At 39.1% G+C, this 17,368-nt stretch overlaps 1 protein-coding gene across 1 annotated transcript; it reads right to left on the reverse strand.

The window, feature by feature from the left end:
- Nucleotides 1–3,925: 3,925 nt before the first annotated feature.
- On the reverse strand, nt 3,926–6,232 carry LOC104431262 (glutamate receptor 2.7-like). Its single transcript, XM_039308518.1, has 3 exons — nt 6,154–6,232; nt 4,953–5,360; nt 3,926–4,671 (listed from the first exon to the last, which is right to left on the reverse strand). Exons 1-3 carry the CDS (start codon nt 6,230–6,232, stop codon nt 3,926–3,928), a joined length of 1,233 nt encoding a protein of 410 aa, XP_039164452.1.
- Between the last annotated feature and the right edge of the window lie 11,136 nt (nt 6,233–17,368).

Genomic DNA, 17,368 nt, shown 5'->3' on the forward strand with positions numbered 1-17,368 from the left:
TTCTTACGATCCAAACTATAAAGCCAAATGAAAGTTATGTGATTACGGGGAACAGAGACAAAGCTCCAGTTGAAGGCATTGGCACTTATCGTTTGATCTTAGATACTGGGCATTATTTGGATTTGTTTCAACCCTTTATGTACCTACATTTTCTCGCAATTTAGTTTCTTTGCCAAGACTTGATGTGGCGGGATTTTATTGTAAGTTTGGATCTGAATCTTTCAGTCTATTTAAGAGTGATACTCTTATTGAAACTGGAACTTTATGTGATGGTCTCTACAAATTTAGACTTGATAATACTTTTGTTGAGACATTAATGACCTTACATCATAATGTTGGCACTAAACGAAGTTTGGTGAATGAAAATTCTGCTTACTTGTGGCATAAACGTCTGGGTCATATATCCAAAGAAAGAATGCAAAGATTAGTGAAGAATGAAATTTTTCCAAATTTGGATTTTACTGACCTTGGAGTGTGTATTGATTGTATTAAAGGTAAACAAACAAAGCACACTAAGAAAGGTGCCACAAGAAGCACAGAGCTTCTTGAGATTATACATACTGACATATGTGGTCCTTTCGATGTTCCATCTTTTAGTAAGGAAAGCTATTTCATAACCTTTATTGATGATTTTTCACGTTATGGTTACATTTATCTATTGCATGATAAGTCTCAATCATTAAATGCACTTGAAGTGTATATTAAAGAGGTTGAGAGGCAATTAGATAGAAATGTGAAAATAGTAAGATCGGATAGAGGTGGTGAATATTATGGAAAGTATGATGAATCAGGACAATGTCCAGGTCCATTTGCTAAATTCCTTGAAAAACATGGCATTTGTGCTCAATACACAATGCCAGGTACACCACAACAAAATGGTGTAGCAGAAAAGCGTAACCGTACTTTAATGGAAATGGTTAGGAGTATGATGAGTCATTCATCTTTACCCTTGTCTTTGTGGATGTATGCTTTAAAAACTTCTATGTACTTATTAAATAGGGTTCCTAGTAAGGTAGTTCTAAAGACTCCATTTGAACTGTGGACGGGAAGGAAACCTAGTTTACGACACCTGCATGTTTGGGGTTGTCAAGCAGAAGTAAGAATTTACAATCCACATGAAAGGAAATTGGATTCAAGAACGACCAGTGGTTATTTCATTGGTTATGTAGAGAAATCCAAAGGGTATAAATTTTATTGTCCTAATCATAGTTCAAGAATTGTTGAATCTGGAAATGCTAGGTTCATTGAGAATGGTAACATCAATGGGAGTGAAAGAATGCGTGATGCTTGCATTCAAGAAGTAAGGGTAGAAGTTCCTATGCCTAAAGCTTCTAAAGTTGTTGTTTTTGATATTGTAGTACAATTTAATAATAATCGAGAACAACAAACACTCAATAATGGAGATGTCAATAATGAACCTCCAATAGCCGAGTTACAAGAAATAACATTAAGGAGATCTCAAAGAGAAAAGAGGTCGGCTATTTCTGATGACTATATGGTTTATCTACAAGAGTCAGAAATTGACTTAGGAATTGGAAATGATCCAGATTCATTTTCCCAAGCCATGGAATGTGAAGATTCTAATGAATGGTTTAATGCCATGGAAGAAGAGTTAAAATCCATGCATCAAAATCAAGTTTGGGATATTGTTGAATTGCCTAAAGGATGTAAGAAGGTCGGGTGTAAATGGGTCTTTAAGACCAAGCGCGACTCAAAAGGCAATATTGAACGACATAAAGCCAGACTTGTTGCAAAGGGTTTTACTCAGAAAGAAGGCATTGACTATAAAGAGACATTTTCACCGGTCTCTAAAAAGGACTCACTTAGAATCATCATGGCTTTGGTGGCTCATTATGATTTGGAGTTACACCAAATGGATGTAAAAACCGCATTTCTTAATGGGAATTTAGAGGAAGAGGTTTATATGGACCAACCCGAAGGCTTTTCAGTTAAAGGAAATGAACACATGGTATGTAAATTAAAGAAGTCAATATATGGACTTAAACAAGCTTCCCGACAATGATATCTTAAGTTTAACGATACCATAACTTCATTTGGATTTAAGGAAAACACCGTTGATCGGTGTATATATATGAAGATTAGTGGGAGCAAGTTTATTTTTCTAGTTCGTATGTTGATGATATTTTGCTTGCTGCTAATGATCTTGGTTTGTTACATGAAACCAAGAAATTTCTCTCTAAGAATTTTGAAATGAAGGATATGGGAGAGGCAACATATGTGATAGGAATAGAAATATTCCGTGATAGATCACAAGGATTATTAGGATTGTCTCAGAAAGCCTACATTGAAAATTTTTTAGAGAGATTTAATATGAGTAAATGTTCAGCGGGAATAGTTCCAATTCAGAAAGGTGATAAATTTAGCCTTATGCAATGTCCAAAAAGTGAATTGGAACGAGAACAAATGAATAATATTCCTTATGCATCTATTGTGGGAAGCTTAATGTATGCACAAACTTGCACCAGACCAGACATCAGTTTTGCTGTCGGAATGCTAGGTAGGTATCAAAGTAATCCTGGAATGGATCATTGGAAAGCTACAAAGAAAGTTCTTAGATACTTGCAAGGAACGAAGAATCATATGCTCACTTATAAAAGATCTGATCATCTCGAGGTGATTGGATATTCAGATTCAGACTTAGCCGGATGTGCCGATACAAGAAAATCAACATTTGGTTACTTGTTTCTTCTGGCTGGAGGGGCAATTTCATGGAAGAGTGCGAAGCGAGTCGGTTATTGCTGCATCCACTATGGAAGCTGAATTTGTGGCATGCTTTGAGGCCACAATTCATGGATTATGGCTGCGGAATTTTATTTCAGGGCTTGTGATCGTCGACAGTATTGCCAAGCCGCTGAAAATCTATTGTGATAACTCTGCATCAGTTTTCTTCTCTAAGAACGATAAGTATTCTAAGGGTGCTAAGCATATGGAGATTAAATACTTATCTGTCAAAGAAGAAGTTCAGAAACAAAGAGTGTCAATTGAGCACATTAGCACCAATCTTATGATAGCAGATCCCTTAACAAAAGGATTGCTGCCCAAAACATTTAATGAGCATGTTGAAAGGATGGGCATTATTGGACGTCATTAATGTTTGTATTATGATTGTATTAAGTTTATGTATTTGACACTTTGAGCTCACTTACATGTTTCTGATATTTCCTGTTTTCTATTTAGTATACATTATGGAAATAGATGAATGTTAAACAGGATAGTTTCTAAAGAAACATTATGGTTAGACTATTACTTGTACTTCTCATTTATGGATCATGTTAAGTAAAGTGCTATAGTTGTAGTACATAGAAGGGACTATGTCGATTAATGACATATAACCGCTATGACTCGCATTAGTTTTCTTTACTTAATTGTGATTATTATGTGATTGCCAATTTAATGAAATTTTATAGCATAATCTTATTGTGCACATTATAGTCTTCATTAAACCATGAAAGGAGAATCATATGGGCCAAGTGGGAGAATGTAAGAATTATTGTGGCCCATATTATGTGATTTATTATATGGTTTAATAATGATTGAAATGCTATAAATAATATTGGTTATGAGAAGGTACGACTCTAATAAAACGAAAGGGTATATCGCTTTGATGGAAGGCACCTTTTCAAAGAACATATAAATAGAGTCCGGTCCTCTCTCCACCCACATACGAACAACAATAACAGAAAAGAACGTATTCTCTCCTCCATCAATTGAATACATTAAGGTTTAGTGGGTTAAGGGAGAGAAATCGGATTTCTCCTTTTGGTTCGAGATCATTGGGTTTTCTACAACGATCATCATCAAGCGTAGCGTTATGGATAAAGGTTTGTCTGAATCTATTTGTGAAAATCATGAAGATCAAAGATCATTGATTTGTTATGAATTTCCGCATTAAGTTTTATATGAATTATATACTAACACCTAAATGATGTGCTGCTGTGGCTAAAGCCCAGACAGAATCATAAGCCCATAAGCAATACACATTTACTTCAGGAATTTGATGATGCTGGTTTGTGAAAAAGCTGTTCCTCCACTTCAGCGAGAAGTTATGAAGCCGCTTTGAGGGTGGAATATAAGGTCTAATTCCAATGACTCCTTGCATCGAGTCTAAAGCCGACTGATCCATCACAGACAGCTCGTTTGCTATCCCATCAGTCACAATCCAACCATAGCCTGTACTCATCATTCCCAACTCATTAACCTTAATAAAAAACCGAGATGCGAGGGAAGGAGACATGTGGATGATGAATATATTGGCAGACAGAGCCATCAGTCTATAAAGTTGGGCTTCTACATATATGTCCCTGGCTTGTGGTGGAATGACGGTTCGATGCGCTACACGAGCATTGCCTTCATGTAATGCGAGAAGAAGATCGGGTATGATTCCATTTCCATAGGAACTGTCCTCATGTATTATGACCAATTCTCTCCACCCGAATTTTTGAACTAGAGCAGCAATGGCTCCAACCTGGGAGTTATCATTAGTAGTCATTCGGATGAAGTTTGGATTTTTCTCTCTGGACAAGGATGGGCAACTGGCAGAAAAGGAGATGATAGGCACTCTATCTCCCAGTTCTCCCAGAAGCTCGGCTTCTTCAGATGTTTGCGGGCCTATAAGTGCCTCAACTTGTTCATTCTCCAAAAGCTCCACAGCTGCTCCAAATGGCAATAAACAGATCAAATCTAATCACAAGTAGTAGATGGCAAGTCTTCTCTCATTTAGCTGAGCGCCTAATCACAAAATGAATATATCGCTGGCTCATACAGACCGCTAGTTGCTTCTTTACACACGAATATGTGATCGTGAACCTCGTCATGTTTTTCAGCACTGGACTGGTTTTATTTAACGGCAGAATGAGAGTACAATATGCACTGTGTGGCTAGAGCGTGGATACGTACAAAGAATGAGGGGCAGAGAATCGATGAGAACTCACCTGAAGATAGAGCTTTAAGAGGCTGTCCCATGGAATTCCTAGGATGCAGAATCAACTTCAGGGGATGGTTATTTTGCGAGGGCGTAGCATTCAAGTCAGAGATGGCCATGGTCATGCATTTTTGGGCCATCTCCCCAACTGGCGACTCCATATCAAGAATCACTCCGACATGCATATGATGATCAGGGTGACGGATGTTTTTAGCCATCGACCAATCGATGGAGTTGAAGGCAGATAACAACGCCAACAAAAAGAAGATGCGCGCCAACCTCTCCAACTCCATCGTCAGCTGCATGGTTCCACCAAGATTGGAGCCTAATATCTCCAACGAGCGTTCTTCATAACGGTGACGATAATCGTGTTTTTTCAAAGTCGTCTTGCGTCTCTGGCGAGTATTCTTCGAAATATCTGAAGCCAAACGGGAAAGAGTCGAAAAATATCTTCAAGGTCTCAGCTTCTCGGCAAATAGAGGTATGGTCAGAGTCGTGTTTGCACCGGAATCGGTGTGAGGATGGGCGAATCTATGGTATCCTAAGTAAAACGAACACACGATACGACACGACACACCGACACATCATTTTTTAAAAATAAAAATTCCGACACATTGAGACACGTTATTATTAAATAAATATATGTATTTTTAATTAATTTGATTTAAATTCATAAATAAATAAATAAAAAGAGTTTACAATGAATTTACACTAATAATATTAATAAATATATTCATAGAAAATTTGAAAGATATATTCATAATTAATGCGTACCCATATTTGGGAACATGTTTTAACTTTAATAAAAATTATGAATGAAATTAATGACTAAAAAAACAATAGAATCAACTTTATTTAAATAAATATATGATATTCTATAATCATCAAAATTTATTAATATTTAACATCTAATATTTTTATTTTTTAAAATCAATTTTTAGCTCATTTATTCATTTTTATAACAAAAATAATTTACCGCTCAAAATTATACTCCTGAAAAAGTTCCCAAAATTATTTCCCTCCCCGTTTCTCTCTCCCCTATCCCCCACGTCACCCCCAAATCTTCCCTAGATTTCTTACTGCTCTCTCTCTCCCCCGAGGCCTCCCCCTCGTCGATTTCTTCCCTGCTCCTCTCCCCCACCCTCCTCTCCGGCCCCGGTTTCTTTACATCGTCCCCCACCACCCTCCCCACTTCTTCCTCCTCGTCGCACCATGGGGCAGGTTGATGAACTCATTGTCGACGCCCCTGCGAAAGTCGCTCGAGCCCTCGTTGAAGCACGCCGACGCCATGAGGGGGGGCCTTGCCGTTGCTGCAGCTGGTGGTGAGCTTCGTGGGCGCTCTCTCCATCACAGTTGCTCGCCTAAGGGCCTTTGGCCCTTCCTCTTTTGCAGCTGCAGCCTCACCGCCGGCCCTCCCTCGCCGTCTCGGCCTCGCCTCCGCCCTCCATCGTCTTCTTCAACGATCCTCTCTTGATATGCGCATCGGAACATGTCGAGAAAAGTTGACCACGAGTCGAAAAATCCGACACATGTTGAGCACGTGTCTGAGCGTGTCGAACAAGATACGGAAGCTCGGCAAAGTGTCTGGCTTCATAGATGGTATCCAGAAGGCTCTAGCCTCGTGGACTTGTCATCATTGAACTTACAAGCAAAAATGGACAACTATGACTTTTCACCATTGAATTCAAAAGCGAAAAAGACAACCATTCATACCGCGGTCATTGAATGACGGAGATCTGTTGCATTAATATTTCGATAGGAATTGTCATTTAGATTCCGAACTTTGATGGGCTCACTAAAACTGATTTATAAAATTAGTGTATTGAGTTATATGGTAAAATTTCGTTGGTTCGTCAAATATGGTTCGGTTGTTTGAAAGTCTAGTTATAATCTAGTAATAAATTAATGTGAAATGTTGGCCTTATTATGCGTAACATATTAGACTTAATGTTTCACTAATTATTGTGGCAAACTTTTTATGCCTATCTTTTGATATAATATAATATTTGTTTGTCCCCTAATCAAATGACAAAAAAGCTTTCCTGATTATGATGCAAATTTTAGGGATAATGACACACAACCCCGAAACTTTGGATCAATGTGCAATTTGATCATTGAACTTTTAATTTGTTTAATATAGTCTTTGGATTTTTGAAATATGTCAATACAATCCCAAAACTATATAAAAATGTCCCATACATTTTGGATTGATCGAACATCAATCCAAAATGGTTTGGTTGTTTGAAAGTCTAGTCAAAATCTACCACACCGTATAATAAATTAATGTGAGATGTTGGCCTTAATATGCGTAACATATTGGACTTACGGTTTCACTAATTGTTGTGGCAAACTTTTTATGCCTATCTTTTGAAATAATTTAATATATGTTTGTCCCCTGAGCAAATAAGCAAAAAGCTTTGCTGATTTTGATGCAAATTCTAGAAATAATGACACAAAAATCCCGGAACTTTGGATCGATGTGCAATTTGATTCATACATTTTTAATTTCTAAACTTTTGGAATATGTTCAATACAATCTTTGTATTGTATGAAAATATTCAATGTAATCTTTTCATTAATTCAAGATTAGAGATTACACTGAACATTTTCATACAGTTCAAGGACTCTATTTAACATGTATAAAAAATTTAGGGATTGTATTGAACAAATTAAAAACTCATAAATCATATTGAATAAATTAAAAGTTCATGGATTAAATTGCACATTGGAACTGTTTGTGTTCATTTATTTCCAAATTCTATTATTCCATGCCCAAAAGGAAGATGAAAACAATTGGAGCTGAAAACTGGAAAACAGCTTCCCAGGTCCCTGCCTCATTTTCCCTTGTGCCACTCATTCTTTCCCATATGGAGAAGAAAAAAAAATGAAACTTTCTGCTGATTTCACCTTGAAAATCGTAACTTTCTGCGGCAAAACTCTCCTCGAGTGCCATCCTCAACCTCCCTCACGTTCTTATCACCCTCCAGGTAAATCACGAGCCCGCCTTCTCCTTCAGCCTTGCTCAGTTCAGCTGCCTTTTGTAATGTTTCGTCTCGGATCTCCTGCGGATTCCATTTCTTGCTGAACCGGGCGTGCTTTCAAGATTCGATATTCCTGTTGTAATGGTTTCGTCTTCTAGTCGTGTGATTTTCGCTCTCTCGACAGAAGGAGCTTCACGATGACTGCCGGAATCGAGAGAATAATGAGTTTTACTATAAAGGGCCGCCGTTTTTTTCTTTTTTCTTTTCTAATTTATAAGAAAGCCACGCAGACATTACAATCTTATAAATAAGGCCACGTGGAACGAATTGACAGAATTTGTTGCCTAAGGTCGCTGGAAATGTAGTGGCACCGAAGTAAGCAAGAAAGTTATAGCTCTTCTAAAGTTCTTTTACCCTGTTTTGTTTTGCCATGCTCACTGAGTGGTGATAAGTACAGTTACCGTGTGTAGTAGTTAGAGAGCTCTAATCCATAGTATCCCTTCAACTATTGTAAAATCTGAATTAAACCGGCCTTTCCGTTGTTGAGCAATTGTTGCCTTTGATAAAAAAATTCTAGTAATGGATTGTTGCCTTTACTAGCAATTTGATGTATTGCATCTTTTGTACTAGCTAATAGTTGTCCATGACTTTGTCTTCTCCTATTAAATTCAGACTGGATTATCTTCTTGCACTGTAATTCTCAGGCTCTTGGCCAATGGGGCATTTGTTGTCAAAAGTTGGCGAAGAGAAGTTGCAATTAAACCATGTGTGTTGCTTTGTTGCCAATCTGTGGAGATGGAGAAAATCGAAATGATCAATATTGGGTATCTGCTCCTTTTTCCTGGTAAGACTTGCATGTTAAATTCGTGAATGGTATTTGTGAAATTTTGACAGACGATGCTGCTTAGAAGGATGCTGGCATTCACGGTAAGGATGCCCAACTGGTTTTTTCTGTTCTGTTTTTAGGCCAACCCAAACTAGCATTTTGAGAAGCTGATACAGATGCTTCCTTCTCGTCATGGTTGGCACTGGTTCAACTATTCTCACTAACAAACCATATGCGGACATGCTTAATCTTTCAGAAAGATTGGTTCTTTTTTTTTTTTTTTTTCCAGTTAGGAATGGTGGATTCCATTTTGCTGCAGTGCCCTTGTAATTAGTGGTGGCTTTGCAATTTATTATCAATTTTGTTCAGAGTTGCATTGATTGTGGAGGTACTTGCAGAAGCTTCAGCCTTTTGTTAATCCTAATTATCTTAGTTTGAGAGAAATGAGGATTGTACAGTCAATGACTAATTTGTGTGTAACCCAAATGTGATAGTTGTTCTGACCAAATAAAAGTGTGATAGCTACACTGTTCCAATTGATTTGCCATTTCTGAGATTGTTAAGGGCTTTACCCACTGGATTGGTCTTGTAGACTTTTTGCCTGCTATGGGATGCATAGAATTCTCTTGTTAGATTGGTCCCTTAAATGTTTTCTAAAAAGCAACCAATCCCTAGTTGAACTGATAAAACAATAAAGGTCTGTCGCCATTATGTGCCCCTGTATTGAGAAAAATAAATCAGTAAAAATGCAGGCATAAATAAGAATATTGGGATTTCTTATGGCTCCTTTTACAGTAGCAGTAGAAATAGAGCAGAAGGTACAAGAGTAGGGTATTCTTATTTGAAACATCTTCAAAGTTTTAAGAAGACTTCACTCTTCATCCCTACAGCTAGAAAATCATAAGAAGCTTCAAAGTTTCTGGTATATTGCCACATATAAGCACCACGATCTTAGTCAGTATCTACATCATCTGGGGACCTCACACTTTATTCTGATTCAATAGGAGTATCTTCTGATGTGTTTGGAACTGGTTCTTCTCCATGTGATATCACCAACCGGTGAGAATGTCTCTTCAACAGGTTGATCAGCATCCTCATGTCGTTGTGCAGTTGTTGATTCTTTCTTCCTAAATTTATAGGATACTATCACAGCAACAGTCGAAGTGATGCCTGTGATAAGAAAGAGACCGCGAAAACTGTATAAGTCAAGCCTAGCAACTTTTGTTGCAGAATCTTGATTTGTGAATAAGAAATGATCTTGAAACCAATATTGGCTTATCAAGTAAAGTTTTCCATTTTCTCTCAATTTTGCTATTGATGCAGAAATGTCAGGTACTAGAGGTGACCCCTTAGGAAAAGCCTGCATAAAAGGGCCTACGAATCACTAAACTGATCAATCCCAATAAATTCTCAACTGCGTAGGAAAAAAAGAAGAAGAAAGAGACTCACAAAGCCAAATCCATTGGTGCTGTTGTATGAGGGCTCAACCATGGTGTATTGAGAAGAGTACTTGGAAAGAAAGAGCTTTACATAAGGAATTTCGTCAATAATTGCTGAGACACCTCCTTTCTGGCTTCCGTTTCTCAGAGCATTCGCATAATCTTCAACCGTTGCAACAAGGTGAAAATAGGGGTTTTTGAAGGGTAGATTGATAAGAGCTGTCTGATCAACTGTACTGTTGAAAGGGAAACCGATAGCTTTACCGTTTGGCAAGGTCTGAAGCTGATGAACTGTCAGCATTGAGCTCAGGTTTGCAGTGTAACTGGAAGTTAGTATTAGAACTACAAACAGCCATACAATCACCACAACTTTGGACCAGTTGCTGATTAATTTTTCCCCTGCATATCACGAGATTACAATTTAGCTTCATACTATATCAAGTCAGACTGTTATTTTAGAGCACGGTATAAATGTCCAAGAGAAACGACTGGGCATATTCTTTCTGCCTTCTGTCAATGGGTACTATCTCTTTACTTCTTTTTTCCCTGAAATTTGGGTTTTATTCTATGAATTGTCTATTGCTGGAGAAACCTTGATCTTCTACTCAGTTAATTTACTCATCATAAGCAAAACATGAACATCACAAAACACAGAGAGAGTCCGTACTTTGTGCAAAAAATAGTGTCGAGAGCGAATACCACATCATTGTCCCAATTTGTTGAGCTAATGGTCCCTTGAACTCATTGTTGTCATTGTGCTCAATTGTCCACACTACCCACCCTGTGAAAACGAAGAAAGCGCCTATGACTAACCACAGGTCCACCTTGAGAGGCTGCAGAAATATCCACATGTTTTTGCTTCGTGTTGTCTCAATAGGCACAATCATCCCTACTCCAGCTTCTGTGAAAGGCATTGTGAAGTCCACATACAACGATCTATTCGCTTTGATGGTTATGTCGCCCACCGCTGCATCATATTGCTAGTACATATTGCCAAGGATCCAAAAGAAATTGGTAAGTACGTATAATAAACGATGAATGTAAGCATGCAAGCACCTACACTTGCAAATAAACTTAGGCACTTCCTTCAATCTACATCACTCAATTTCCTTTGTTGACATTTCTTCCCTGATATATATAGGGTACTGGCGCTGTTTCAGGAATGAACTTGATAGTCATGATCCGGACTATGCTAACTACAATGTGAAACATATCAGACAAGTACTGTCAGAGAGTAATCATGTGAAAGATATGCGACTCCAAGAGGTATTTTTGTATGCAGAATTATGCAAACAGATATTCATCTTGCCAGATCTAATATCACTGCTGCTTCTCCAGTGGCGATTTCCACATGGAGGGACTACAAGTCTTATCAATTAATTTTATCTTCTTTCGTTCGATGAATAAAATGTCATGTTTATTTACATGGATGAGCTGTTTATCTGGTGTTGTTCTTGCATGGAAGCATAACTTGTTATTTTGTGGTTGCGCACACTTGAAAAAAGAAAAGACAATCCTCATGGTATACTGGGTTCACTCAAGATCACCTGAAGGTATACTTGGTATATCAGATCGTCATAATAGCTTCCAGCCATGAATGTGTTTGAATTTGTAAACGGAATAAAGTCAAATTTTACTTCGTATGGCAACATATCAATTGCAGCCTTGAACACGTCTATGCAAAAGCCTGTTACCGTTGTCGCATTAGTCACAGGATCAAGTTCCACTCCCACGAATTCTTTAAAACCTACTTTAATTGGAACTCCAATTCTCAATCTCTTCCCAGCCTTTGGCATAATCCGTTGAACTTTTGGTATAACCAAGGATGATCCAGGCCATCCAATAGAACCCATGTCTCTCACAGAGGGTGATTGAACTGCAACAGTAGACCTATTTAGCCTCGTCGTCATCCCATTGAATTGGGTCCAAAATCCGATTCTCTTGACTCCTCTAAAAACATTCACCATTTCAAATGCTTGCGGTTGTTGCAGCTGTCCATTCTTAAGTTGAATTTCCCCACTCAAACCAGTGAACTTGCCACGTAGAATTGTGTGGACTAGATCGGATCCTGTTGGTCTCGTGGGAATGGCGGCCAGATGAGCAGACTTATTTGCAGAATCTTTCTTCTCTATAGAAGTTGTAGCACCTGAATGGTGTGCTGCTGTGGCTAAAGCCCAGACAGAATCATAAGCCCATAAGCAATACAGATTTACTTCAGGAATTTGATGATGCTGGTTTGTGAAAAAGCTGTTCCTCCACTTCAATGAGAAGTTATGAAGCCGCTTTGAGGGTGGAATATAAGGTCTAATTCCAATGACTCCTTGCATCGAGTCTAAAGCCGACTGATCCATCACGGACAGCTCGTTCGCTATCCCATCAGTCACAATCCAACCATAACCTGTACTCATCATTCCCAACTCATTAACCTTAATAAAAAACTGAGATGCGAGGGAAGGAGACATGTGGACGACGAATATATTGGCAGACAGAGCCATCAGTCGATAGAGTTGGGCTTCTACATATATGTCCCTGGCTCTTGGTGGAATGACGGTTCGATGCACTACACGAGCATTGCCTTCGTGTAATGCGAGAAGAAGATCGGGTATGATTCCATTTCCATAGGAACTGTCCTCATGTATTATGACCAATTCTCCCCACCCGAATTTTTGAACTAGAGCAGCAATGGCTCCAACCTGGGAGTTATCATTAGTAGTCATTCGGATAAAGTTTGGATTTTTCTCTCTGGACAAGGATGGGCAACTGGCAGAAAACGAGATGATAGGCACTCTATCTCCCAGTTCTCCCAGAAGCTCGGCTTCTTCAGATGTTTGTGGTCCGATAAGTGCCTCAACTTGTTCATTCTCCAAGAGCTCCACAGCTGCTCCAAATGGCAACAAACAGATCAAATCTAATCACAAGTAGTAGATGGCAAGTCTTCTCTTTTAGCTGAGCGCCTAATCACAAAATGAATATATCGCTGGCTCATACAGACCGCCAGTCGCTTCTTTACACACGAATATGTGATTGTGAACCTCGTTATGTTTTTCAGTACTGGACTGGTTTTATTTAACGGCAGAATGAGAGTACAATATAATCTCCATTTTCTCCGCACTGTGTGGCTTGAGCGCAGATACGTACAAAGAATGAGGGGCAGAGAATCGATGAGAACTCACCTGAAGATAGAGCTTTCAGAGGCTGTCCCTTGGAATTCCTAGGATGCAGAATCAACTTCAGGGGATGGTTATTTTGCGAGGGCGTAGCATTCAAGTCAGAGATGGCCATGGTCATGCATTTTTGGGCCATCTCCCCAACTGGTGACTCCATATCAAGAATCACTCCGACATGCATATGATGATCAGGGTGACGGTTGTTTTTAGCCATCGACCAATCGATGGAGTTGAAGGCAGATAACAACGCCAACAAAAAGAAGATGCGCGCCAACCTCTCCAACTCCATCGTCAGCTGCATGGTTCCACCAAGATTGGAGCCTAATATCTCCAACGAGCGTTCTTCATAACGGTGACGATAATCGTGTTTTTTCAAAGTCGTCTTGCGTCTCTGGCGAGTATTCTTCGAAATGTCTGAAGCCAAACGGGAAAGAGTCGACAAATATCTTCAAGGTCTCAGCTTCTCGGCAAATAGAGTTATGGTCAGAGTCGTGTTTCCACCGGAGTCGGTGTGAGGATGGGCGAGTCTATGGTCTTCAGAAGGCTCTAGCCTCGTGGACTTGTCACCGTTGAACTTTTAAGCAAAGATGGACAACCATGACTTTTCACCATTGAATTCAAAAGCGAAAAAGACAACCATTCATACTGCTTTCATTGAATGACGGAGATCTGTTGCATTAATAGTTCGATAGGAATTGGCATTTAGATTCCGAACTTTGATGGGCACACTAAACCTGATTTATAAAATTAGTATATTGAGTTATATGGTAAAATTTCGTTGGTTCGTCAAATATGGTTCGGTTGTTTGAAAGTCTGGTTATAATCTAGTAATAAAGATGTCGGCCTTATTATGCGTAACATATTAGATTTAAGGTTTCACTAATTATTGTGGCAAACTTTTTATGCGTATCTTTTGAAATAATTTAATATATGTTTGTCCCCTAATCAAATGACTGAAAAGATTTCCTGATTATGATGCAAATTTTAGGGATAATGACACATAGCCCGAAACTTTGGATCAATGTGCAATTTGATCCCTGAACTTTTAATTTGTTCAATATAGTTTTCGGATTTTTGAAATAGTCTTTGGTTCTTCTTGATGGGATATCACCAACCGGTGAGAACGTCTCTTCAACAGGTGGATCGGCAACCTCATGCTGCTGTGCAGTTGTTGATTCTTTCTTCCGAAATCTATAGGATACTGTCACAGCTCCAGTCGAAGTGATGCCTGTGATAAGAAAGCGACCGCAAAAGCTGTATAAGTCAAGTCTAGCAACTTTTGTTGCAGAATCTTGATTTGTGAATAAGTAAGGATTTTGAAACCAATTTTGGCTTATCAAGTGAAGTTTTCCATCTTCTCTCAATTTTGCTATCAATGCAGAAATGTCAGGGACTAAAGGCGACCCCTTAGGAAAAACCTGCATAGAAAGGGACTGAGAATCATTGATCGGATCGATCCCAATATACTGACTCAACTGTATATAGAAAAAGAGACTTACAAAGCCAAATCCATTGGTGCTGTTGTATGAGGTCTCAAACATGGTGTATTGAGCAGAGTACTTGGAAAGGAAGTTTGAATGGTAGATTGATCAGATCTGTCTGAATAAGTTTACTGTCAACAGTGAAACCGATAGATTCACCCTTTGTTGAGGACTGAAGCTGATGAACTGTTAGCATTGAGCTCAGGTTTGCAGTGTAACTGGAAGTCAGTATGAGAACTACAAACAGCCAGACAATCACCACAACTTTGGACAAGTTGCTGATTAATTTTTCCCCTGCAAACCACGAGATGACAATTTAGTTCGTACTATATCAACTCACACCGTTATTGTGCAGCAAGGTATAAAAATCCAGAGAAAGAACTGGGCATATTCTTTCTGCCTTCTCAATGGGTACTATTCTGTACTGCTTTTGCCCTGAATTCTGGGTTTAAATCTAAGAACTGTACATCGCTGAGGAAACCTTGATCTTGTACCCAGTTAATCCACTCATCATAAGAAATGTTAAACCAGGATATGAACATCGAAAACATATAGAGAGAGTCAGTACTTTGTGCAAAAATAGTGTTGAGAATGATACCACATCACCATCCCAATTTGTTGAGCTAATGGTCCCTTGAACTCATTGTTGTCACCGTGCTCAATTGTCCACACTACGCATCCTGTGAAGACAAAGGAAGCGCCTATGACTAGCCACAGATCCACAGTGAGAGGCTGTAGAAATATCCACATGTTTGTGCCTCGTGATGTCTCGATAGGCACGATCATCACTACTTCAGTTTCTGTGGAAGGCATTGTGAAGTCCACATATGACGATCTATTTGCTGCGATGGTTATATCACCCACTGCTGCATCATATTGCTAGTACATATTGCCAAGGACCCAAAAATGGTGAGTACATTTCATAAACAATGTATATGAGCATACAGGCACATACAGTTGCAAATACATGTGAAAGAAATTTCGCTCCAAGGATAGTAGTTTTTGCCTGCACAATTACGTGAACAGAGATTCATTTTGCCTGGTCTCATCTCAATGCTGCATCTTGACTGGCTATTAATTCCCTAAATAAAATGTAGTACTAAAAGTTTTATCAACTACTTTTAAAAACTTATGTTTAATTAACAATATACCATGTTTATGTACTTGGCTGTGCTATTTATCTGGTGCTATTTTTTGCATGGAAGCAGCACATATTATTCTGTTGCAAACACTAGAAGAAAAGACAATCCTCAAGGTGTACTGGGTTCATTCAAGATCATCTGAAGGTATACATGGTAGATCAGATCCTCATAATAGCTTCCTGTCGTTGAATTTGGAAAGGGAATGAAGTCAAATTTTACTTCATAAGGCAACAAATCAATTGCAGCCTTGAACACATCTATGCACAAGCCCGTTACAATTGTCGCATATGTCTCGGGATCAAGTTCCACTCCCACCAGTTCTTTATAACCTTTTTTAATCGGAACTCCGATTCTCATTCTCTTCCCAGTCTTTGGCATAACCCTTTGACCTTTTGGTACAGCCGAGGATGATTTAGGCCATCCAATAGAGCCCATTTTTCTTAGAGAGGGTGATTGAGTTGCAACGTTAGACCTATTTAGCCCTTGCGTCATCCCATTCCATTGGGTCCAAAATCCGATTCTCTTGACTCTTCCAATAACATTAACTATTTCAAATGCTAGCGGTTGTTGCAGCTGTCCATTCTTAAGTTGAATTTCCCCACTTAAACCCGTGAACTTGCCACGTAGAATTGTGTGGACTAGATCGGACCCTGTTCGTCTTGAGTGAATGGCAGCAAGATGAGAAAGCTCATTTGCAGAATCATTCTTCTGCATAGAAGTTTTTGGACCTAAATGATATGCTGCTTCGGCCAAAGCCCAGACAGAATCATAAGCCCATAAGCAATACGCATTTACTTCAGGAATTTGATGATGCTGGTTTGTGAAGAAGTTGTTCCTCCACTTCATTGAGAAGTTGTGAAGCCGCTCTGAGGGTGGAATAGAAGGTCTAATTCCTATGACTCCTTGCATCGAGTCTAAAACCGACTGATCCATCACAGGCAGCTCGTTTACTATCCCATCAGTCACAATCCAACCATAGCCTGTACTCATCAATCCCAACTCATTAACCTTAATAAAAAACCGAGATGCGAGGGAAGCAAACATATGGACAATGAATATATTGGCAGACAGAGCCATCAGTTTATAGAGTTGGGCTTCGACATATATGTCCCTGGCTTGTGGTGGAAGGACGGTCCGATGCGCCACGCGAGCATTGCCTTCATGCAACGCGAGAAGAAGATCAGGTATGATTCCGTTTCCATAGGAACTGTCCTCATGTATTATAACCAATTCTCTCCACCCGAATTTTTGAACTAGAGCAGCAATGGCTCCAACCTGGGAGTTATCATTAGTTGTCATTCGGATAAAGTTTGGACATTTCTCTGTGGACAAGAAAGGGCTACTAGCAGAAAAGGAGATGATAGGCACTCTATCTCCCAGTTCTCCCAGA

This window comes from Eucalyptus grandis, chromosome 3 (assembly GCF_016545825.1).
Source record: "Eucalyptus grandis isolate ANBG69807.140 chromosome 3, ASM1654582v1, whole genome shotgun sequence".
Lineage (NCBI taxonomy): Eukaryota > Viridiplantae > Streptophyta > Magnoliopsida > Myrtales > Myrtaceae > Eucalyptus > Eucalyptus grandis.